Genomic DNA, 25,523 nt, shown 5'->3' with positions numbered 1-25,523 from the left:
GTGGTTGACCCTTACCCAATATACTAGATATCGAAGCAATTGACAACTTTTGTAAACATAACAAACACTCTCTCTCTTACTCTCTTTCTCTCACAACTCAATTGTGGTTCACCTTACCCCATCATGCTAAGTCCAAGAGCTATGGACTACAATCTTGTCGAATGATGAGTGCTCACATCTCTCATAAAAGTTTGTTATAGGGAAAAAATGGGATGGATAGTCAAAAGTATCACTAGTACATGGAGTGATACCGTCTTATTATACCGACATTATTTATCAATGTACTAGCAATATTGTTAATGAACCCATCGGTATTTGGCCTTTTGCTAATGATTTGTGGTTTACTACTGCTAGCATTATATGTAGTATCCTTTGTATATTTGTTTGGCTCATCGGTGAATGTTTTTAGGTTGCCAATGTATTCACATTATGCTCACATAATTTTGGACCAAAAAAGATGATCATGAATGATGGGTTAATGAAAACATGAAAATGTCAATAAAGTCCCTATCGCTGCCCCATTGAGTTGAGGTGACCACGGAGACCCTTTATTAGAGAGTCTAATGTGATGCATAGGCCATCAACCACTTATTACTCAAGTGTAGTGGTTAGGCCTAGTCTACAAATAACATCTAGCAAGTGAACTATTCTAATAGTTGTTATGCATTGTAGTTTGTCTTATAGCTACTACTATAATGCATCAAAAGCAAAATAATAAGCAAACATAAAGAAAGCCGCTTAGTGCACACTCATAGATTTCTCTCTTACATTCACTACTCTTTGTGCAAATCAAATAACTAGTTACTCTTCCCACTCAAATAATTAGCTACCTACAAGCAAATTATAAATTTGTAGATCGTTATACCTTAAGCAAGTCATTGAGTCATTGATGGTCCATTCTCATGTGCTAATAGCTTGGGTTGTGTAGTTACACTTCGCTGCTGCTGCTGCCATTAACTCACTTGGTACCATTAGTACTTACCTCAATGACTCTTTGTCCCATCCCATCTTAAGAGCGATTTCTTTGGTCCAAGATGAGATTTACAAATCATGACCAACATTAAGTATTTTGTATAATATGTCAATTGTTTCCTACTTTCCTACTCCTCCTTTGAATCACACCATGGAAACCATGCATGCAATGTAACCAGTTAAAGACGCTAGTGTAATGCACATCATGCTAATCATGATTGTACTTGACTTCTCCTCTTAGGCTTGGCACAATAAACTCAAATGGAACCATGACCTCAAATCCAAAAGCAAGTCAAAAGTGTACAATTTTCAATTGTATACAAGTTGAATTTTGAATCAGTGCAATTAGCATTCTCCAACTTTGGTAAAGCCTCTTTATGATTCTTGTACTCGTTAAGTACTACATTCCACTCATGCATAGTTCACAAACAATTGAGAGATGAGCTTATTTGTGGGCAAGTACATTTTCTCACTTTCTCCCAAGGAAAATTGAGCCATGTGGAGAGCGAGGTTGTGATGTTTGGAGCCAAGAGCGTGTTGGAACTCCATGGGGAGAAGAACCCTCAAAAAAGACAAATAAAGGAAAAAATGATGAGAGGAATTATCCAATTAGTGACGTGGGAATCTCCTTTATTGATGCTAATAGCTGATCTTTTATGTCTACCTACAGGTTCACGACTTCATACCTCCTCCCTTTATTAGCCATAAAGGCTTCGTTTTTTATACATGTGTTATTGATTGTTTGTTGTTTGTCGGCAAATGGTTGACTTAGATGTAGTCGATCTAATGTTGTGGATGACTTTATGAGGCCTATACATGCATCCATGGAAGAGACACCCAGCTATTTGCCCGTTATTAGGTAGTATTCAAATACTAAAAGTTGTCTATGTTGTGATCATCACTCACTTTTCACTATAGTTTCTTGATTGCCTCTGATTGTTATTGATTTGTTGTAGCACTTGTTGCAAGTGCCCTATATGAGCTATACTATGTAGACTAAAGGGAGCAACACTTATCCACTCATGTAAATATAGTTTATTTTAATTTGTGATGTAGTGTACAATTAGCTATTCTTTTGTAAACTCCTCTCCTCTCTCCCCATCTCATTTCAACATGGTATTGGTTATGGGTTGGTCTCCCAGAGAGGGTCGAGTCTTTGATTGATGTAGCACTTTGACATGTGTTGAGGATTGACTTGTTCAAATCTTGAGAAGAATACCACTTTCCTTTCTATAAATGTTCCATTGGGAATTCTAGGAGAGATGTGGCTACAAGGTTGATGGGCTCTGACTTTGTAGCTCCCCCCACAACATAAATATAGGTCGAGATGAGAGAATTGCCTTAGTTTATACCAAGTATCCATTTTGATTAAGGAGCCGAATAATATGACCCTTCCTTGTATACCATATCCTAAGTGATCTCACTCTTTAGCTCCCCCCACAACACAAATATAGGTTAAGGTGAGAGAATTACCTTGGTTTGGATCAGGTATCCATTTTGATTGAGGAGCCTAATAACATAAACCTTCCTTGTATATCCTATCTTTAGTGATTGCCTCATGGGATATGATTGCGATTTGAACCAAAGTAGCATAAAAAATAGGGAGCTTAAAAATGGGATATACCCCTCTTGTTGCGATTATTGTAGTGTTTATCATACACTCATATTGATAAATTATTTTTTTGGGCTAGATAAGGGCATATAAATTATTGGTAACTTGTTTATGGAGGCAGGTCCCACGTTCCTCGTACAAGGGCTCTTATAAAGACAAACAAGTAAATCTAGAATCAAAATCTAGAATGTGATTAGGGATCCCACATTCCTTGTACACGGGCTCTTATAAAAACCACGAAGTATCTCTAGAATAAAAAACCAAGGCATGGCTGGTGATGGCGGAGCTTGCCCTTGAGTGGATAAAGCCCTTGACATTGCCCCTTGCCTTGTACATAACTTCTTGGCATAAAGAGGAATGGGCCGAGGATCGGGCCGGGGATCACGGGCCGGGGATCATTATTGAGGATGTTCTCGTCTTCAAACCACATACTCTTGCTCAAGTGTAGGTGAAAGAGATAGCTTAAAATTTAATGCAAAAGGGGGATTTGAACTTGAAACCTTGAGGTTACTTCCAAGGTCTCACCACTAAGCGACATGAAGATAATAAGAAATAAAGTATAAGGGTTATAATTTCACCCTCATAAATAAGAGGGGGAGGGGGGACCCCACTCGTCGAGAGATAGAGCCTCATTACTCTCCCCTTGCCTTTCTGCCTATCCCTTCCTACCTTTTCCATTAATTAGTACATTGTTGAATATATTTCACTTTGGGGGAACCTAACCCCCCTAAGTGGAGTAATTTAGAGCCGCATTACTCTCCCCTTGCCTTTCTACCTATCCCTTCCTACCTTTTCCATTAATTAATACATTGTTGAATACTTTTCAATTTGGGGGAACCTATTTGGAATTTCAACCCCCCTAAGTGGAGTAATTTCTGTAGACACTAGGGAGTAATTTATGGGGACACTTGGAGACAAAATGCGAGCCTTTGAGGAGACTGATGCTCTGAGGGAGGAACATGAGACGGGCAAAACGATCGTTGGAAGTTGTCCTGGGTCCGTGAAAGCAAGCCAGAATTGAATTGGAGGGAAGAGGGTAAAGTGGGATCCTTTTAGTGTACATTAGGAGACTTATGATGTAAGGGAGGAACAAGAGAGACGGGCAAAACGACAGTTGGGAGTTGTCCTGGGTCTGTGAAAGCAAGCAGAAAAGAAAGCAATTGAATTGGAGGGAAGAGAGTAAAATGGGAGCCTGTGAGTCTACAGTAGGAGACTTATGATGGAAGGCAGGACCAAGAGAGACACGAGAGAGACAGGCAAAACGATAGTTGGAACTTGTCCCGGGTCTGTGAAAGCAAGCAGAGAAGCAAGCAGAAAAGCAAGCAATTGAATTGGAGGGAAGAGAGTAAAATATGAGCTTTTGGGAGCCTCTGAGTTTACATTAGGAGACTTATGATGGAAGGGAGGAACAAGAGAGACAGGCAAAATGATCGTTGGAAGTTATCCCGGGTCTGTGAAAGCCAGCAGAAAAGCAAGCAATAGATAGATATAGATAGGCATCGCCACAGCCCAAATGCCTCACCTCCTCCATCCTTACTCCCTCTTTCCTTGCTCCTTCCCCAAGATGTCCATCGATCCCAAGCAAAAGCTCGATGACCTCCCTGCCATCCCTTCCCCCTCCAATCCCCTCCCCCCTCCTCCTCCAGCTTGCTTTTCTTTCAGCTTCCTTGCCAAAGTTCGTATCCTCCATCGCCTCCTTGCAATCTCCCATCTTGGGTTGTTCGCTGCTTCCATTTGGGCCGCCGCATCTGCTTTACGCGACTGCCTTGGCCAGCCCGTCGTAGCATCTCTTATCACTGCTGCAGCTTCAGCTATCCGCATTTTGTGGATGGTGGGCAGTGCTGTAACTCAGGCGGCTGTGGCTTCGACAATGATCTCTGGAGAATTCGATTCCTCTGCTTCTTCCTTAACCATTGCAGGCAAGCGGACATCATCAACAAGAAGAGATCGTCGAGTAAGTTATCGAACACCGCACGAATCAATTGAGTTTTTCTTTGAAATGCAGAACTCCGACTTTCACTTTCACTTGGTTGTATAGCCCTCCACACTACCTGCACCTGAGTCATGGCCAGGATTCTCCTTCAGCGCTCCACTGACAGCTGACTCTTTATATGTTTTTCAAAGCGTTTAATAGATGGTACTTTCTTGCGTACCACTTATCATGCAAAGTTTTACATAGTTTGCAAGAAGTTGCAACCTTCAAATGAGACTTTTTAATCCAGAGGCTATAAGAGTATTCACCAAGAGCACCGCATAAGGAATGTTTGGCAAGCACATAGTCACAAACAAGATCATTGTCAACTCCCATTTTTACAATCTAATCTTCGCTCTTTAGATGAAGGTTCTACGTACGCCAAGTACAGATCCTAGACATGCCACCGCTTGTTACAAGTATTGCCTCTTCTTCAGGCTGACCTTTCCTCCACCGTTCTAGTGATCTTGTTCTTAGAGTTTCTATGTTGTGCTATCTCAGATGTACCCTCACTTGCGGACTGGTCAGTTGTAGTAGGGGTAAGAGATGCCTTTCACATATTTAGGTGACAAGCATTTAGGCTCTGCCTTGCCGTTTTCCTATACTGTAATAACTACATAATAATCTATGCGCAAATGTAGCACATTGCTATTTCAAAGGCATGCCTATATTGACCCAAATGTAATTTCACCATCAAAGCTGTTGGGTAGAAGCGTCTTGGTGGCTTTGTGTTCGCTCTTTGACAGGACTTACCTATGGCCAAAGGTTGAGTCTTGTGGGTACTTCTTGATTGTCCATGCAACAAAGCTTGCTGTCATTGGCGGTTTAATGCGGAATCACGGGGCACTTCTTGATTGGACCATGAACTGACAGCCAGTGCATGACTTGCACTGGGCATTGCATGGCAAGGCGGCAATTACAGTTCATGGATTCGTGGCTTCTACACAGCTGCTGGGCTATGTCGAATTCTTTCCTTTGTCCTGCTGTGAGCCAATTGTGGTTTGATGAGGGTCGGTTGAAGCTGTGAGGTCTTATAGATGTAGAGAAGCTGCTCATAGATTAGAGTCGTCCTTAGTTTTGTCAGAAAACTTATGTAAGTGGCAATAAGGCTGGTCTGCCTGAGCTGCTAGGTATTCAAGTCTGCCAATGAAAGTGTTGTTTGCTTCATTCTCTGCATCATCTTCAATAGTGTCGCCTTTTCTTTTCGGGGTTTAGTTCTAAGTTTTGAAGCAATCTACTTCTTGTGATCAGAGTGGCTGCAGCAGTCCATACTGCGTGTGTGTGGAATCCTTACGTCGTGGGTTACTGAAGCGATTCGCCTTAAAGGAATTCTGTCATTTTATGCAGTGTGTTCATTTGACCGTGATCTCTTCTCAAATTTGCTGTGTTTATGAGTGACTTGTGTATACAATTAAGGTTCAAAATCCTACAAAAGCTTTCCAGAAGTGCCTAGAAATTTAGCTTGCTGTTGTCCAAGTTCTCAACATGAGGTTATAGCCATTTTCTTTTTTTGGGTCATAGGCATATTACTCATTTGTGTATACAATTAAGGTTCAAAATCCTACAAAAGCTTTCCAGAAGTGCCTAGAAATTTAGCTTGCTGTTGTCCAAGTTCTCAACATGAGGTTATAGCCATTTTCTTTTTTTGGGTCATAGGCATATTACTCATTCCTAGTGTGATTTTGGAGGCTTAATTAGGGATGTGTAAGTATATTCAATAACCCCTTGTCTGTCTCTTTAAAAAAATAATGGAAACCTTCGTCCGTTGTCAAAATAGAGGTGCTACCTATAACTCATGCCTTGCATGCTCTTAAATATCCCAAAGGTAGTCCCTTTTTTATTGCTCTGTGTGTCTTTCTCATGATTCTTTTTTGGTATCCCTTGTGTACTATCCATGCTGAAGGTGTCAGCAATATAGAATCTTTTCAATTCCTGACATGATTGTGGATTGTCTAGTCTCATCTTCCCTGCTCAATTAATGTTATGTAAGGACCCATCAGGATCAAGAGACACATAACAATCCAACTACACCTTAAAGTTGCAAGGATAAGTGGGAGTGGAGATGGAGATGCAGTGGAGATGGCACAAGAGCAGGCACATGGTACACAAATTCAAGGGAAGACACTTGTACACTGAATGAGCTGGAATAAAATTTTCGCTTCTATCCCAAACAAGATGAGGACCACATCATATTATCTGATATACATTTGTAGGACTATGCCCATACGTGGCAGTGCCACATGTGAGACTCCCCCCATACCCCCACCACATGGGAGCAATTTAAGGGGTTATGGTCACCACTCTTGTGTCCTCACTCATCTTGAAGAAATATCTGTCTGATTTTTATGAGTCCAAGAGTATTTACAGCAGTTCTGGAGGCTCTCTCTCTTCGTGCATAACATATGCGAGAAGGGAAAGCTGTTGTTCATTCAAGGAGTTCACCCTTCCCTGGCTTCCGATGTGAAGGCCCATGAGCCCTAGACCATCGAGCAAGCTGCCAATCTTGCGGAGGTATTGAAGCCAAGATACAAGTAGACTGTGGGCAGAGTGGCATGACATAAAGGCTGTAGCAGCCCCATTTGCAGGTACCCAACAGTAACTAGAAGCAAAATGCCTTAAGCGAGGCTTTACCGGCACCGAGATGTGAAATGGAAGGAAAGTCTAATGCTACAGCAGAAACTAGAGCCATCATGGACAGCAGGAAGTGTGGGGGAAGAGGGAGCACTCAGGAAGGGATAAGGAGACACCAAAAGTGGTGGAGCAAAAGCTACTCCAGCTTATTCCTCTATCATATATATATATGAGTATACATGGGCATTGTACAAGTGGGTGGGCACACTGCCCTTTACCCCAACAACCTCCCACTTAAAGGCAGTGTGCCTTTAAGGGAGTATAGTACACATAATACAATCAGCCATAGGCTGAAAAACAAGATAACCAGACCGTCATCCTATGCCCATCGGCACTTTACAATGTGCAAAGTGCATAGAGGATAAGCTGCTAGCAGACGTCAGGTTTGCAGGATAGAAAATGACAAGCTGTAGATGCCTGTCAACCAAGATCTCATGCCAAATCTCACTGGGAGAGTGAACTCTCACCACCACGTGCTCCTGTGCTAAGTCCATAGCACCCGAACTATCACTGTGCAGAGAAAATGTCTCTGTACCACCTGTGACCATAAGCACATAACCTATAATAGACCTTTGCTGGTCTACCCAACCTGCATCACCTACATGCTGCTCCTGGAAGCATAAGGACCTGATGTCCACAACCGCTTCCCTATTGCGAAAATCTACCATAATCATGCTACCAACTCCCACTGCAACGGAAGCAAGAATCGGAAGTGTAGCCCCAATGGCAAACATGTGAGAACCAAGTCTCAACACAGTCATGGATGCATGAAGTACTATGGCTGCCATATCAACCATAACTTGCTGCTCAACTGATCTGTGATCGTCAAACCTGCTGTGTTTCAAGTATGGAGCCAATACAGGCAATGGAGTACTCAGTAACTTCCCCCTCTCCATACTGAAACAACCAAGTATCTGACAAACATCATCAAGATCATGCAGCTCCCACTGCAAAGCATCCCTGTCCATAAGGAACCATATGGCAAGTAACCTCAGAAGGATAGCAACCTCCTGAATACTGAGACCATAACCTGTCTCACTGCGCATCACATCCTAAGCTCTCATAACGGTATCAAACCTATGAAACCAAGCTCGAGGGGATTGCTTCTGGCCATGAAGGCACTTACGAAGCAAACATATCAATGATTCCTGCCCATGCGCAATATGACCCGAGTCAATAACTGCAGAAACCACATCTGTCCTGGCATAACCAGCCAATGGATCATACCGGGCATCATTAGCCAAGGTATCCTCCTCACCATGCATAGCCTCATCCTCATCTGCAAGAGGCACTCCGCATTCTGGGAGTAAACTGTAATTGTGCTCCACCTCGAGTGTATATAGACGCTCCGTCTAGATCCCTTCCACCTTGCTGTCTGCAAACCAGCCTAGGTGTGCTGCCAATGAGTGAGCTAAGTCTGCAGGTCTCCAGCCAAGTTCACCTCTAGGATGAGGCCCAACTGTTGCTGCTGGTGCTGCTCCTTTCTGCACCTCAAAGGCTGCTCCAAGAAGATGTGTTATGAGGGCACAGAGGCCCTCCTTTAGGCCCCCAAGGGGCTGCCAAAATACCGACCCAGTCCGCCCTAATGGGCCGACTGGCTTGCTACTTGCTGGCTGACTTGGTTGGCTGGCCCAACCAACTTGGTTGGCTCAGGCCAACCAGCCCTATATAAGGGCAAGGGGCCCGCCCCCCTTTGCTCTTTTCTTGTGCTGCTGCCAGGGCCTTTTTGCAGCCCTTCTTACAGGTCGTATCCCTGCCCATGGATCCCGTGATGCTGCCGTACTGCAGTCATACCTGCTCGCCTTTGTCCGCCTTTGTCTGGAGCTCCAAACAGCCGTGAACTAGCACCTAGTGCTACTCTAACCAGGCGCCTCTGATCTCGCCCTTTGCTGCACCTATTCGTGTCTCTCCAAGGCCCTACGGACCTTCCAAGAGAGCCGTACAGGCTGCTGCTTATGGAGGATCTGTTCCGTGCTGTTCTAGGTTCCTAGAAGGCTCTTTTCTTTCTCTGATCCTTGCCCACATGGCAACTATGATGCTGCCTTCCATCATTTCCCAGGTCCACCCCCCGGATGTTCTCCTCATATGGGGGCTTACGGATGGGGAGGTGACCTTTCCAACACCCCCTCTCACCGACACATCTCGGCCCAATGCCAACACGTCGATGACGATGCTCGAGTACCTTCCTGGTCGTAGTCCTTTGGAACATTTTGATGTCGAAATCTTTTCCTAGCTTTTCATCCAGTGGCTCCTGCTCCACTAGGTCCGCTTCTGCTTCTGCTTCCGCACACCATCTTGGTACACAGGTCCATCTCGGGTAGCACCTCTTGGCACCACCACCTTCAATTACATTCCCGCCTTCGAACTTAAGCAATCCAAACACAACAATCTTCCAGTTGTCCCGCTCATAATGAGTGAACAACCTAGAGTCTTCCAGGCACCATGCTCTAAGGGTCTGTTTCAACCCGTCCTTCCTTTGGTAAGGTCCGTAATAAAAGAACCATCTCGAGAAATGAAATCCCAAGAATATATCCAGATAAGTACACCTTGTGAATCACCTTCCAGCAATTTGTGTCTGAGATTTGAAGAAGCACCCATAGTTCCCCTTCTGCCTTTGAAGAAGGCTCATTCCGTCCAATCTTACATTACCTGAGACATATGAAGAGAAGATTCTCTCCAAAGCATGCTATAAAGGCTCAAATTAAGAACATCAAGTACATACTAGATCGTCGTACTGCCTATGTGTAGCAAACCATGCACCTCATCGAGGCATGTACCAATAACCTGTGCAATCCTGTACTATCCCCTTCTGAATTACAGCAACCATCTAAACATGAAACCCTAGAACAATCCATGGAATCCACCCTCGTGTCAGTATCAACAGCCATGCACTTGGAAGATTCCAAGCACTCCATGCTGTCCTTCACCTTCACAAAGGTTTCTGACTCCCCATCGGCCCACATCTCAATGTCAGGCATCTTCACTATGGTTTCTAGGTCGGCATATCTGACCTCAATAACACACGGAGATGTCACTAGAAACAGTTCTTCGATTACCACATTAGCTTTCGATTTTGTTTCACCATCTGTATTTGAGTCATACTTTTTCTTCTTGTTTTTATGATCCATTTTCTTCTTTCTGCAATCCTTCGCAAAATGGCTTGGTGTGTCACAATAGAAGCACTTCTTCTTCTGCTTCCTTTTCTTGGAAGTGTCCTCGTCATCAGAGTCATCCTTCTTGGACTTGCTACCATTAGGCTTGCCCTTCCCTTTGCCAGTGTAATCCTTTGCTAGCAACGCCTTGTCATTATTGTCGTTGTTGTATAGCTTCTCCCTAGCTTCTTCTTGGAGCAGTAATGGACCCAACTCCTCAAAAGTCAGAGGTTTGGTTCTCTGTCCTGCTGTCACAGTCGTGACGAAGCTTTGAAACTCTGAGGTAGCCTCCTCAATACCATCAAGGCTAAATGGTACGAGTCCACCTTCTGACCAACCGATGCTAGTTGATCCCTCACCACCTTGACCTTCGTCAAGTAGTCATGTACCGAATCTCCCTCATGCACATCCAAGTTATAGAGCTGATGCTGAAGAAGCAAGATCCGGGATGTGTTATCTGTCTCGTACAGATCCTTCAGAATGGCCCACGTCTCTACTGATGTGTCGGTCATTTGGATGTGAGGAAGCACAGAGTCCGCCATAGTCCCTATGATCAATGCCAGGGCGTGGGCATCTCTGTCTTCTCAAGCTTCGAGCTCCTCTCCATCTACTAGTATGAGTATCTTCACCTTGTTGTCCACCATATCCTCCGGCTTTGCCTCGGCTCTTGCCGTTGTCAGTTTCCATAGCTTTCGAGCCACTAAATGACTCCGGATCTTCACCTTCCAGATAGGGTAATTTGTCCCATCCAGTTTCCCAGACTCTCCAAAGTTAGGGATGGTGAAAGAAAGAAATCTGGGAGAGGAGGAAGGGAGAGAATGGCCTGAAGAGGCTTCTGAAATCGACACCTCTGTTGCTAAACCACACAGCAAAGTCGAACAAACTCAAGCTTTTGTAGACCAAAACTCTGAGCACACCTGATTGAACCTGAGTCACCCTCCTTCTCGCAAGGGCACTGTCCTCCAGTCATGAAAGTCGATTTCCTAGAGCTTCTGAATCAGGGTCGTCCTTCAACAAGATCCCTGGCTTCAGGCTCCCACACTTGTGAACGAGGTAGTCAATAGAGCGAGCGAGAAAAAGCGAGCGACAATTAGTTGAGGTGATTGGAAAATCAAGCAAGCAAAGAAAGAATCTAAGTTTTTAATAGAATAATTGCTTGAAGTATAAAGTATTCAAAAGAGTGGTTATGTGTCACATTTCTTGAAATTGAGTAGTCTAAAGTTAAGGACTATTGTAACATGACCCCATTTGGGTTTGGCAATTATCATGGGGGGTCACTCATAAACATGTAACATACCACTTTTGTGCATTGAGGGGTATTTTTTAGTGGGGGGACTTACATGTTTGTGTGCATGAGGGGATTTATAAAATAGCAACTTAATGTAATTTATATATGTAGATATTTTAAAATGTAAACACATACATGGGTTCAACCATTTACATGACATAATGTAAATTGCAAGAATAGGGGTAATTTTTAATACATGCTTGCTTGCACATGCTTTATGGGTTTATGAAGTGATCCCCAGAGTGCAATTAAAAGGTAGAGGATGTTAAATTTTGGTTTTTTTTTGGGCCAAAATAGACAGTGTCTTCTCGCTCCCCATTATGGGAAACCTTGCTTTAAACTTGGTGCAAAAAATTGGACAGAATCTCACAAAATTCATATTTTGATGCACACAATTTTTTTAGATGGTGCAAAAAGACATGATATTGATCTAAATCATGCCTTGTCATTTGATTTGATATGTAACATTATGCCATTTATATTTGACCTGACAATAAAAAGATGTAGGGATGTTAAAAACTCATCTTTTGGGCCAAAAAAATCATATGTTGACATCTTGCAAAAGTACAGGGATGTGAAAATGTCCTCTTTTGGGCCAAAACAGGGAGCGCGTTAAACAATAAAAAGATGTAGGGATGTTAAAAACTCATCTTTTGGGCCAAAAAAATCATATGTTGACATCTTGCAAAAATACAGGGATGTGAAAATGTCCTCTTTTGGGCCAAAACAGGGAGCGCGGGACATCTTGCAAAAATACAGGGATGTGAAAATGTCCTCTTTTGGGCCAAAACAGGGAGCGCGCTCCCTGTTTTGGCCCAAAAGAGGACATTTTCACATCCTTGTATCTTTTGATTTACAAGTCCAAACAGGGTCATGTTACATATTAAATCAAATGGCAAGGCGTAGTTTAGATGATTATCATGTCTTTGTGTACCATCTAGTAAAATTTAATGCACCAAAATATGAATTTGTGGTTAATTTGTTGCATTGGTTAGATTAGTGGGAGCTAAGAATAAATCATTAGGGAAGGATATTTTTCCAATAACAAAGAAACATGGGTTTCATTTCAAGAGTGAACAGAGTTAAAAAAGCTAAGCATTTACATATGCATGGAATCTAGACTAATCCATGCAAGGAGTCCTTGGAAACACCTCACCTGTGTGGAAGGTTGCATTGATGATCTCAATTACTCTAGTGGAAAGAGAGAACTTGATTGCAGTTACTGTAGGGTTTGTCTTTAATACAAACAATGAATTGAAAATTGAACATATAAACTATCTCATGGATGATGTGAAATTAGTGTTAGTGGCTCAGAAAGTTATATGCATATTTAACCTTCTAGCATTGAGGAAACATATGGACTTTTGAATAAGTTATTATTTTTTGCTACTAAAATGGGGGATTTATAAATCTTTTATTGTTTTTTATTGCTCGCTTTTTTTGGCTCGCTCGCTTTTTGTCGCTCGCCTTTTGGTAATCCTCTTTGTGAACCTCCTACTTGGGCTCTGATACCATGTTATAAATCAACCAAGAGAGGGTACGCACAGAAGACTGATAGAATAGCCCAGAAGCTCACACTACTTAATGTGAATCACTTAGATGTGCAGACTCATCAATAGACAATGATCCAGCTAGATATAGAAGCTACCAAAAGAATATATATTTCCGTCCAAAACTATGGACACAACAAAAGAGAGAGAGATCCAAAGTTCCACCAGAGCGTGCTCCTTTGATCTTACCACAAGGTACTTCTACTATCTGCCGGATATCTCTAGACTTGAGCCCACGTGCTCCACCTCGAGCGTATGTAGACTCTCTGTCTAGATCCCTTCCACCTTGCTGTCTGCAAACGAGCCTAGGTGTGCTGCCAATGAGTGAGCTAAGTCTGCAGGTCTCCAGCCAAGTTCACCTTCAGGATGAGGCCCAACTGTTGCTGCTGGTGCTGCTCCTTTCTGCACCTCAAAAGCTGCTCCAAGAAGATGTGTTATGAGGGCACAAAGGCCCTCCTTCTATAGGCCCCCAAGGGGCTGCCAAAATACCGACCCAGTCAGCCCTAATGGGCCGACTGGCTCGCTGCTTGCTGGCCGACTTGGTTGGCTCAGGCCAACCAGCCCTATATAAGGACAAGGGGCCCTCCCCCCTTCACTCTTTTCTTGTGCTGCTGTCAGGGCGTTTTTGCAGCCCTTCTTTAGGACCTTCTTGCAGGTCTTATCCCTGCCCATGGATCCCGTCATTCTGCCGTACTGCAGTTGTACCTGCTCGCCCCTGTCCGCCTTTGTCTGGAGCTCCAAACAGCCCCGAACTAGCACCTAGTGCTACTGTAACCAGGTGCCTCTGATCTCGCCCTTTGCTGCACTGTTCTTGTCTCTCCAAGGCCCTATAGACCTTCCAAAAGAGCCGTACAGGCTGCTGCTCATGGCGGATCTGTTCCGTACTGTTCCAGGTTCCCAAAAGGCTTTTTTTTTCTCTGATCCTTGCCCACATGGCAACCATGATGCTGCCCATGTGGCCTTCCATTAGTTCCCATGTCCACCCCCCCCATGCTTTCCTCATATGGGGGCTTACAGATGGGGAGGTGACCTTTCCAACAGATCCTCCAATATGTTTCATCCCTTCCAAGCCATTTCATCCCTATTTTGTGCTCCACTCTCTCACCCTGATCCTCCAACACATTTCATCCCTACCAAGACATGATATTAAGCATCTCAGGTCCCCTGGCAATTCTTTGAAGCATCATGGATTTCCTCAGGAGGTTGTTAGGTAAGTGTATGCCAAGTTTTATCGGTCACTTTTGGCAAGAATTGTTAGCATTGAGCAACATACTCACTCCTAGCACAACATACCATCCTGAGTCCGACAGCCAGTGTGAGAGGGTGAACGAATGGATGGAGGAATACTTGAAGCATTTCTACCATGACAATTAGAGGTCTTGGGATAAATGGCTTGGACTTGCTAAACTTTGCTACAATAATACCAAACATTTATCTATTGGGATAAGGATGTTTGAAGCAATATATGGACGCAAAAGTAAGGAAACAATTTTAGACATGGCTATGCAAAATCAGCAAGCACGAGATGATGGAGGTCCTTTTGCAATTAGAGGTCTTGGGATAAATGGCTTGGACTTGCTGAACTTTGCTACAATAATACCAAACATTTATCTATTGGGATAAGGATGTTTGAAGCAATATATGGACGCAAAGTAAGGAAACAATTTTAGACATGGCTAGGCAAAATCAGCAAGCACGAGATGATTTGGAAAGGATGGAGGTTCTTTCGCAATTGGCTAAACAGAACACACAAAAGGACCAAGCCAAGCATAAGAAATGTGCGGATGAACTTAGGAGGTACCTAGTTTTCAAAGAAGGCGATTTTGTGCATCTACGTCTCCACAAAAATCGATATGCCCCTCTAAGGGGTAACACCGATAATAAGGTTGCTCATTGATACTATGGCCCATCTGCAGTGTTGTGGAAGTAGTGTGACAATTGGAGTGACCACCCTCCTCCAGCATGCACAATGTGTTGCACGTATCATTGCTGATATCACATGTGGACCGGAATAAGCATGTCCTCACAGAGTTGCTAGCTATGGATGAGGACGGCCTTATCCTCTTCATGCTGAAGTGCATTGTGGGTTTCAGAGATACAATACTGTGTAACAAGGTATAAATGGAGTACCTCATCAAGTGGAAGGAATTATCGGAAAATGACCAATCATGAAAAGCATTGTGCAGGAGCACCTCCATCTTTTGCTAGGCTTTTTAACAACACACTGCCATTTCGGCACCCTTGTATGACAGCCACATCATAAAATTTTATGGGTGAAATTGTATGGCAAGTGGTGGCTGTAATGATGGGAGAAAAAGAGGCCTAGTTGGGGTTGAGAGGGCTAAAAGAGAGATTTTTTGCGGGGGGTGGACTATATAAGTCGTATTTTCCTCATTGTCTGGTGCATTTTGATGTGGTACTCCTTAATCTCATCTACGACCTCCTTTTACTTCATGCTGCTCTCTTCTCTCAAAGGGTTCAGTACTCAGCAAAGGATCTTAGTGAGCCCTTTGACTTGGCCCATAGCAGCTTGTATGAGCATGTGTCAGTGTGATATTTACTTTTCATAGGCTTGTGAAGCCTCCTGAAGACGTTAATACATTTCTCTGTCTCTCTCTCTGTGGACTGTAAGTAAACATTGCCAAAACAAAAGTCATGCTGAATCAAGACACGAAACAAGCAGATCGCCTTCATGTTTGATGGGGAACCGTTTTGGCACCCCCTATATGACAGCCACATCATAAAATTTTGTGGGCGAAATTGTATGGGAAGGGATGGCTGTAATGAAGGGAGAAAAAGAGGCCTGGTTGGGAATTGAGAGGGCTAAAAAAGAAATATTGGGGGGCGGGGGGAGTATATAAGTCGTATTGCTCTCCTTATCTAATCTACGACCTTTTATTTCTTGTGAAGCTGCGTTTCTACAGAGGTTACTGTCTTCGTATTTCAGAGGAGGGATTCATCACACCACCGGGGTACACTGAGCTTCATATGCCTCACTCACTACGGATCTCCATCGGACAGTTTTGGGTATCATCACACTGCCTCCGCATAGAGAGTGGCAGAGCAGAGGGGATTCCTAGGGAGCATCGCTTATGCATATTGTGTGACTGTCAGGAGGTTGAGTCGGAGGAGCATTTTATTTTCAGGTCCCCAGTGTACTACGAGATCCGAGGTCGCTACCACTGCCTCTTTAGAGACGGCTCCGGACTCCTTTCCAGATTCCTCGCCTACCCAGATCAGAGATGCCTCGCGGCCTTCATTCACGAGGGGGTCCAACATAGAGAGTACTTACTCAGGCGATGGGGCTTGGCCACATCATCAGACACCTGTCAGAGCAGGATCACAGAGTTCTTCCCATCGAGTGACATTGATCGTCCAGTCTCTAGCCGCAAACACGACAGAGACCCCGATCCGACGACCACAGCACGACACACGAGACATCGAGGGGACACACAGATCACTCTGGGGGACCTTCCATCATTGTTTAGATCCGGGATACATCCCACGGGAGTCACGGTGGCTCTGGTCGAGCCTCGTCTCGGAGACCGAGACGCATGGCACCCCTTGACAGGCACCATCATCCCATCACCGGCTATGCACCAGCCAAGGCGACATGACATACGGAGGATTCAGCTCCGCTCCAGTCTTTTTCTTTTCATTGTTACACCCAAATGTATTTGATTATGTATGATCAGACTTAGGATTCAGCACGGGTGATGATGCTTGTTTCAGTAGCTCCACCCTTACTGTGATTTGTATCAGGTTTTCTTCCAGTCTCATAGACCCATCGGTTTTCTGAAGACACTAATAAAATTTCTTTCTTTCTCGCTTTCTCTCTCTCTCTCTCTCTCTCTTTGTGTCACGGGCCACAGACCGTGGCCATGCTGTGATTGCCACACAGACAGCATAGGAGTACACAACCAAACCAGGAGCTGCCACGTGGCAATGCTGATGTTAGCACGTGCAGCAGGCGGCTCAGCAGCAGCAACAGGTCAGTGAGGGAGCAGCCTGGTCGGTGGGGGCAAGCAGCCTACTGGTTGGTCCCTTGGCCTTCACCTCTCGTCCCCACCGCAGGCCTTCCAAGCCTTCAGTGCAGCAGTAGACAGGCTCCCCCACAGCAGACTAGCAGGGTGCCTCAGCCTCTACAGGCATCTAGTGAGAATTCATCTCTAGGTAGTCTAGTTTCTTTCCAGTTTTGCAATTATGGGTTTCAGCCCCTCCATACAGTTGTATTCAGCCCTTTGGGCATTCATACATTTCAGTTATATTCTCTCCCTCAGATTCTCTCACTTGAAAACAAAACTGTTAACCTTCTACACACAGCCCCGAACACGGCCGAACGGAGATGAAAGAAATCTACATAAGCTTCCTACAACCATCTCAGGTACTCCTCATCCCTACGGGGCTTGTTGGCGGACCAAAAGTTTAGTATAGACAAAACACAAAGTAGTGACAACCATCACCAGTTTCAGAGAGAGATTGGCAACAAGCCATGCTGCAGGAGCCTGCAACTATATGAAGAATCGTCACCCTGCATCAAAAGATATATTTACCTGTGCCTTGCGGCGAGAACTACGGCATAGAATAATAGGAGCAATCTTGGGCGAGCATCTCGGAAATGATAGAGACGATGAAAGATGAGACAACCTCCGTTATGCCACCCGCCATGCAATAATGCCACGTGTCTTCTAGTCGCATATGAGAATCACTCGCCATGCAAACCATGCAAGGGCTGATTTCTCAAACATCACTCACATCCATAGCATCACTTTGTGTATTGAGTGCATCATCTTGCAGTTTGCAGTTAGTGAGTAGGAGAGAGAGTGAGCATAGTCTATCTCATGATTTGGAGGTCAACCTTGGCAAGACCAAGGTCATGATCTTTAACACCTCTCGAGAAAACATGCAACGGAAACAGTTCACTTTTGGTGGGTCACCAGTTGAGATCGTATCCTCATGCACTTACTTGGGGGTCATCTTCTTCGGCCCGACCTTCACGATGAGACTAGCGATGCAGGCCAGATCGAGTAGGGGATACGTCTCACTGGCTCGGCTAGAGAGACAATGCTTCCACTCCCACTTCCAGGACCCTCGGACCAAGGCTCTTCTCTTCGACTCCTTGGTCCGACCAGGCGGTATGTATGGCAGCTCTTGTTGGGGGCTTGACATGTCAGAGATAGAGTGGACACGGGTGGAGCGCTTGTAGATCCTCATGCTCTCACGGATGATTCGGGGGAAACCGTTTGTACCACATCACATCATTCAGGTCGAGTTTGGTGCTTCTCCACTCCAGCTAGATGCAGCCTTTTAGACCATCACATATCTACACCGGGTTAGATGCACATCAGGGAGACAGAGGTTGCCATGGTTGGCTCTCGATTCCTCCATGAGGTTGGCAGCAGAGGGAGATGAGCGATGCTGGTATGCACGGACTCACAGATGGTTTGTGAGACTAGGGTTTCACATCAATAGGATACCTCCTTTTTAGTACAGTTTAGATGCCCCTCCAATACTCCCATCCACCATCCCGATCGGGCCACACACCAACCAGGTCATTTGAGGGGATCTCCTGTAGCTACACACCTTTAGGACCTGGTTGGAGCCGAGGGAGCTTCCAGTGAAGCTGAGTTTCTACAGAGATTACTGTCTTTGTATTTCGGAGGAGAGATTTATCACACCACCAGGGTACACTGAGCTTCATATGCCTCACTCACTACGGATCTCCATCGGACAGTTTTGGGTATCATCACACCGCCTCCGCATAGAGAGCGGCAGAGCAGAGGGGATTCCCAGGAAGCATCGCTTATGCATATTGTGCGACTGTCAGGAGGTTCAGTCGGAGGAGCATTTTATTTTCAGGTGCCTATTGTACTACGAGATCCGAGGTCACTACCACTGCCTCTTCAGAGACGGCTCCGGGGTCCTTTCCAGATTCCTCGCCTACCCAAATTAGAGATGCCTCGTGGCCTTCATTCACGAGGGGGTTCGACACAAAGAGTACTTACTCGGGCGACGGGGCTTGGCCACATCATTAGACACCTCTCAGAGCAGGATCACAGAGTTCTTCCCATCAAGTGACATTGATCGTCCAGTCTCTAGCCATAGACGTGACCGAGACCCTGACTCGACCCTGACCCGAAGATCGGAGCACGACACACGAGACATCGAGGGGACACACAGATCACTCTGGGGGACCTCCCATCATTGTTTAGACTCGGGATACGTCCCACGGGAGTCACGGTGGCTTTGGTCTTGCGTTGAGCCTCATCCAGGAGACCGAGACGCACGGCACCCCTTGACGGGTGCCAGCGTCCCATCTTCGGCTATGCACCAGCCAGGGCGACATGACATATGGAGGATTCCACTCCGCTCTAGTCCTTTTCTTTTCATTGTTACATCCAGATGTATTTGATTATGTATGATCAGACTTAGGATTCAGCACGGGTGATGATGCTCGTTTCAGTAGCTCCACCCTTACTGTGATTTGTATCAGGTTTTCTTTCAGTCTCATAGACCCATCGGTCTTCCGAAGACTCTAATATAATTTCTGTCTTTCTTTTTTTCTCTCTCTCCTTCTCTATGGAATGCAAGTTAACATTGCCAAAACAAAAGTCATGGCAAATCAGGACACGAAACATGCGATTGCCTTCATGTTTGATGGGGAACCTTTGGAAGCAATGGCCTCATACAAATATTGAAATTGAGGTGCTTATGCTTTTTCCACCTCACATCATAAGCTTTGCTTGACTCGATAGTTTCTTTTTGGTATGCTGCTGAATATCCACCGTTGGAAGTTTGATGAATCAAAGTTCTCTTCCACATCCACAATTTGATCTTAATAAGATCCTACAAAATAGTCTAAGGATCCATGTTGGTTTGTGTAGGATCGATAGGCAAAGAGAGAGAGAGCAAGGTACAATGAGTCGATAGAGTCTGCCGTCACGTCAAAACTAGGATAATTAAAAAAAAAGGAGTACAAGATACAAGTACCTAGACCTTGGACTAAGTGTCCTAGGTGTCACATAGGACTAAGTGTCCTATGCGGCCTAGAAGGCACTAACACTACAAGTGCCTATATTTATGCCTACAAGGCACATACCATGGCCTATAGGGCATCACTAGAACCACCAGGAGATGGCCTACAAACCCCCTCCATGGGATGGGCTGAAGTATTCCGGAAACGTCTCAGAATACTTGGTATTTTCTGGTCATGGTGGGACATGTTCATCCAAAAGGATATAGCCACCTATGAATGTACAAGGGATGTCAGATCATGTAACAAAGGGAACCAAGTGTAAAGCATGTCAGAAGACTTTGAACTTAGGACGAGGAAGTTCCTTTGTAAACATATCTGCTATGTTGTCCTCTGTGGGAAGATAGGACAACTCTATGTCTCTTGCTGACAACCGCTCCCGAATCATAATGAAAGTGAACTTCAATATGCTTGGTACGCGCATGAAACACTGGGTTACGCGCAATGGCCAAAGCACTCTGGCTGTTAGGCCAGGGTCTACTGGAGTAGAGATTGGCTTGCAATTCTCGAACTGAAAACGATCAAGGAGCTGTCCAATATACTTGGACTGAAACATCATGATACCCCCCTCAACATGAGCAAACTGAATGCCCAAATAATAATGGAGCTGTCCCATGTCTGACATGTCAAAAATCTGCTGCAAATCAGCCTTGAAAGCTGCAATTTGCTGAGTATTTGGGCACGTGATGAGCATATCATCCACATATAAAATCAGCACTAAAAAATCAGATCCACTCCCGCGGACATAAAGAGTGGGTTCTGTAGGGCTATTTTGAAAACCAAGGGATAGTAAGTGTGATCCCCATGAAGAAAAGCAGTCTTGATGTCAAGTTGGTGCACTTGCCAATGATGATGGGCTGCAGTGGCAATGACACATCTAATGGTAGTAATCCTGGATGTGGGAGCAAATGTCTCCTCAAAGTCAATGCCTTGTTTTTGGGCATACCCTTTTGCAACAAGACGGGCTTTGTATCGATCTATGCTGCCATCAGATTTCCTTTTTAATTTGTAGACCCACCGGGTTTCAATGGCATGCTTGCGGGGAGGGAGATCTACTAATTCCCATGTGTCATTTTTAGCAATGGAATGTAACTCAGCCCTCATTGCATCCATCCACTCTTTGCTGTCAAAAGCATCTTTATGGCACAAAGGCTCTTCATTGCAAGCTGTGGCAAGGAGTGCAAACTCAAGAAAGTGACCATGCTGTCTATTCCCTGATCTTGTCCGGGCAGCAAAAGGCTGATCTTGTTTGCTGTCCCTCAATGTATCAAGAAGCCATCTGGGAACTTGCCTTTGCTGTCTATTGACAGCTCTTTCTTCAATGACTGCATCATGAATAGTGGGATCATTTTGTGCCGGAAGAGAAACCTGCAAATCAGCATGAGGTAGTGGCTGATTATTGCTTGGTGGAGGGCCTGCAGGAGGCTCATGTTGCTGGTCAAAGTCCTCTTCTAAGGATGGCAGAGGTAACCAAGATTCAAAGGCATCAAACATGTCAACATCTAGCTTAGCTTTGCAGTCCACAAGAGGAGAAGCTGAATGTTCAGCAAAGATTACATCTCTACTGACAATAATCTTCCCAGTATTTGGTTGGTATAACCGATACCCTCTGCTCTCCTGGTTGTAACCAATAAATATGCATTTGATTGCCTTGTCATCAAGCTTATGTCTCAGCTGAGATGGTACATGAACATATGCAAGAGACCCAAAAACTCTCATGTGTGAAAGTGAAGGCTTCCTGCCTTTCCATGCTTCATAAAGTGTAATAGTCTGCAATGCCCATGTAGGTGATCTATTCAGCACATAGTTGGCACACATCACTGCATCAAGCCAAAATTTATTGGGCAAAGACTTGGCCTTAAGCATGCATCTGGCCATCTCCATTGTGGACCTGGTTTTCCTTTCAAAAATAGGATTCTGCTGAGGAGTGTAAGGAGTAGTACATGAGTGAATAATGCCCCGTGAAGATAGAAATGCATCAAACTCCTTTGACATATACTCTCCCCCCCTATCTGTGTTGAGGGTGACAAGCTTGCATCGTGATTCATTCTCAACCATATTCAGCCATCTCTGAAAGCATAAGAAAACTTCAGATTTGGCTTTTAAAGGATATATCCAGCAATATCTTGTGAAATCATCAATGAGAGTCATGAAATACTTGTATCCCCCAATGGCATTTGTTTTCATTGGGCCACAGACATCACTGTGCACTAGCTGCAATTTCCTTTGTGAGAGTTTTGGACAATTCTTTTGAAAAGGAAATCGATGCATCTTACCTAAAAGACAACCCTCACACACATGTTTGGAAACTGTGCGAGTTTAAGGTACATCATTTGCCATCTGCTGTGAATGTAGCTTTGCAAGAGCTCTATAATTGAGATGGCCCATTGTCTCATGCCAAAGATGAGTTTCAACAAGCTGTGAATCTGAAATAGCCAATGCTTCAATAGAAAGTGCAGCTGAGTGATGATCAAGGTGATAAAGCCCTTTTTGCAAAGTGCCAGTGAGAACTATGGCATTGTCATCACAAAGATCATAAACTAGGCATCTGTAGCCATCAAAAATAACTCTGAAACCTGAGGTGGCAATTGCTGAAATTGAAATCAAGTTGACTTCAATTCCAGGCACAAAAAGAACATTTGTCAGAGTGACAGGATGGCTTGAAATGGATGTGGGCTGCACATCTCCAATTCCTTTTACAGCATATGAAGCATTCTTAGCACATGTGACAGTCCCCCCTCGAGGTGCATCAGCTAAAGAATGAAACAACTGTCTGTAAGATGTGACATGCTTGGAAGCACCACTATCAAAGTACCAGGACTGAGCATCATTAGTAGTAAAGGATGCATCAGCTTTGGAGGGATCAAATGAGCAATGGACAGCCCATGCCCAATCATCCTAAAGAGCATGTGCATGTGAAGCATCTTCTGGCTCATGGGATTCAATAGCATGAGAGGCATTAACTGTCAATCCTGCTTTCTTTTTCTCCAAAGCAATGCGCTGCCTGCATTCTGAAATGTCATGTCCAGGCTTGCGACAATAGTTGCATCTTTTCTTCTTTGACTTATCTGCTGAATTTTTAGATGCATGGGAGGAATTACAGCTGCTATGCGCAGATTTTGGCTTGCCCATAGGTGTGGAAGCCTTGCCTCTTCCTGTCTGCTGTGAAGCAAATGCATGATCAGGAAGAATGGCTTGTCTATTAGCTCTACTTTGCTCTTTCTACAAAAACAAAGTAACTAGCTGATCAAAAGAATAGTGGTCTAGATTACCCATGGCCACTAATCGAAGGGTTGTAGCAAACCCTTGATATGTATCTGGTAGTCCATTCAGTGTGGTACTGACAAGCTGTGAATTTAGCACCACCTCATTAATGTTGGCAAGTTGTTTCATAAGGTCCTTGACCTTTGTCAGGTATGCATCCATAGAGTCACCTTCATTCATACTGACTTAGCCAATTTGTCCCAAGCATCCTTTGCTATCCTGCAAGACCGGATGTGTGGAATATGATTCTCTTGCATGATAAAGCAATACATGAATGTGCATTTGCATCTCTTGCATCCCATCTTGTCTGTTCCCGAGTTGGAAGAGTAGTAGCAAGAGTGCTAGAAGATGAGGTATCAGGTGGAGTACCCCTTGCAGAGGGACCAGCAGTAGAGGCAACCACTGTAGCATTGGCTGGCCTCAGATCAACCTGAGAAACAATATTCCACAAATGCTTTGCAACAAGAATATGTTTCATGAGATAAGACCACATCGGATAGTTGGTGCCATCCAACTTTCATCTTCACGAAGAACGCCAAATAGATCTTGATTGTTCCCAGCCATAGCAAATGTGATACCCTGAAAGAGACCTGAAAACCCAAAAGCCTCAAGGCTATCACTGCAAAAGCTGGCTGTCCAAAAATGACAGCAAATATCTACAAATTTCCAACCCAAATCAAAGGGAAAATGCAAATCTGACCCAAATGTGACTGTGGCAGGCAATGTTCACTGCAAAAACAGCAAATCTGGCAAAAGCCCCAAATTTAATAAGGGCAAATAGGCCAAAAAGAGGGCAAATGCAGAAAAGCCCCAAAATTTGCTGAAATTTTTGCAAATGTGACCCAATGTATGATAATCTAACTCAATGTCCTGCAAAAGTGACTCAATGTATTGCAATCGAAAAGAAATTGCAGACCAAAGCCCAAATCTCTAGTGTTCTTGCAAGAAGTTGCAACTAGAAGAGATGAAAGGTACTGAAAGCCCCAAAATTTTGCAAATGTTCTGCAAAAACCCCAACGCAAGTTCACAACCAATGCCTAAACAAGTACGAAACCTGATGATAGCTTTGCACGTGTAAAACTGTACAAAACTCCCGGGAAAAGTATGATCTGTATGGAATGATGCTGTGTACGGGCAGTACAAGTGTCCAATGTACGGTGTACGTACAACGTACGGAAGCTGTACTGAATGCAAGTACAATTGTACGGAGCACAATATACGAAATCCAAAGCACGGTAGAAGTACAACATACGAAAGCTGTGCGAAGCAAGTACAACTGTACGCAGGTACAAAACATAGTACGGTATGCAGTATAGAGCAGTTACGTGTGCTGTACGGAAGCGTGTACAGGGCAAGTACGGAGCACATCTTATGGTGTACGGTAAGTGTACGATAGCAGTACGGATGCAGGTATGTGGAAAGTACGATATACAGATGCAGGTACAGTGTACGTGGCAAATACAACGCATGTACGTACGGAAGCAAATACAATGTGTGGAACGTAGGTACGTTGTACAGAATGCAGGTACAAAGTACGATGACGTAGGTACGGAATATAGTACTGAGCAGTGCGACGGTGCAGGCATAATGAGTGACCCGGAGCAGGCTGTGCATACGGGCGTCCGTACAGTCGTACGGACTGTACGGATGAAGGAGCAAGTAGGCTGAAGGGAGCTGGTGCAAGTCTAGGAGCAGGAAGCAAGTATTAACGTGGCTCTGATACCACTGTAGGATCGATAGGCAAAGAGAGAGAGAGCAAGGTACAAAGAGTCGATAGAGTTTGCCGTCACGTCAAAACTAGGATAATGAAAAAAAAAGGAGTACAAGGTACGAGTACCTAGACCTAGGACTAAGTGTCCTAGGTGTCACATAGGACTAAGTGTCCTATGTGGCCTAAAAGGCACTAACACTACAAGTGCCTGTATTTATGCCTACAAGGCACATACCATGGCCTATAGGGCATCACTAGAACCACCAGGAGATGGCCTACAGTTTGCAACTATTTAATTAGTCTTGTTGTACTTGTTTTCTTTACTGTTGATAAGTTTG

General features: G+C 44.4%; 1 protein-coding gene across 2 annotated transcripts in view; it reads left to right on the top strand.

Moving 5' to 3' along the window:
- Positions 1-3,693: 3,693 nt before the first annotated feature.
- LOC147882787 (lipase class 3 family protein) overlaps positions 3,694-25,523 on the top strand; it is a 120,937-nt gene continuing 99,107 nt past the window's right edge. For both annotated transcript variants that reach the window (XM_087400704.1, XM_087400703.1), the window contains exon 1: positions 3,694-4,538. In XM_087400704.1, the coding sequence (XP_087256830.1) occupies positions 4,098-4,538 (441 nt within the window). In that variant the 5' untranslated portion in view covers positions 3,694-4,097. The remainder of the gene's footprint in view (positions 4,539-25,523) is intronic.

Source organism: Dipteris shenzhenensis, chromosome 29, assembly GCF_047967505.1.
Source record: "Dipteris shenzhenensis isolate YYH24624 ecotype China chromosome 29, Dip_SZ_1.0, whole genome shotgun sequence".
NCBI classification, from domain to species: domain Eukaryota; kingdom Viridiplantae; phylum Streptophyta; class Polypodiopsida; order Gleicheniales; family Dipteridaceae; genus Dipteris; species Dipteris shenzhenensis.
This window is presented reverse-complemented; position numbering and strand designations above follow the sequence as displayed.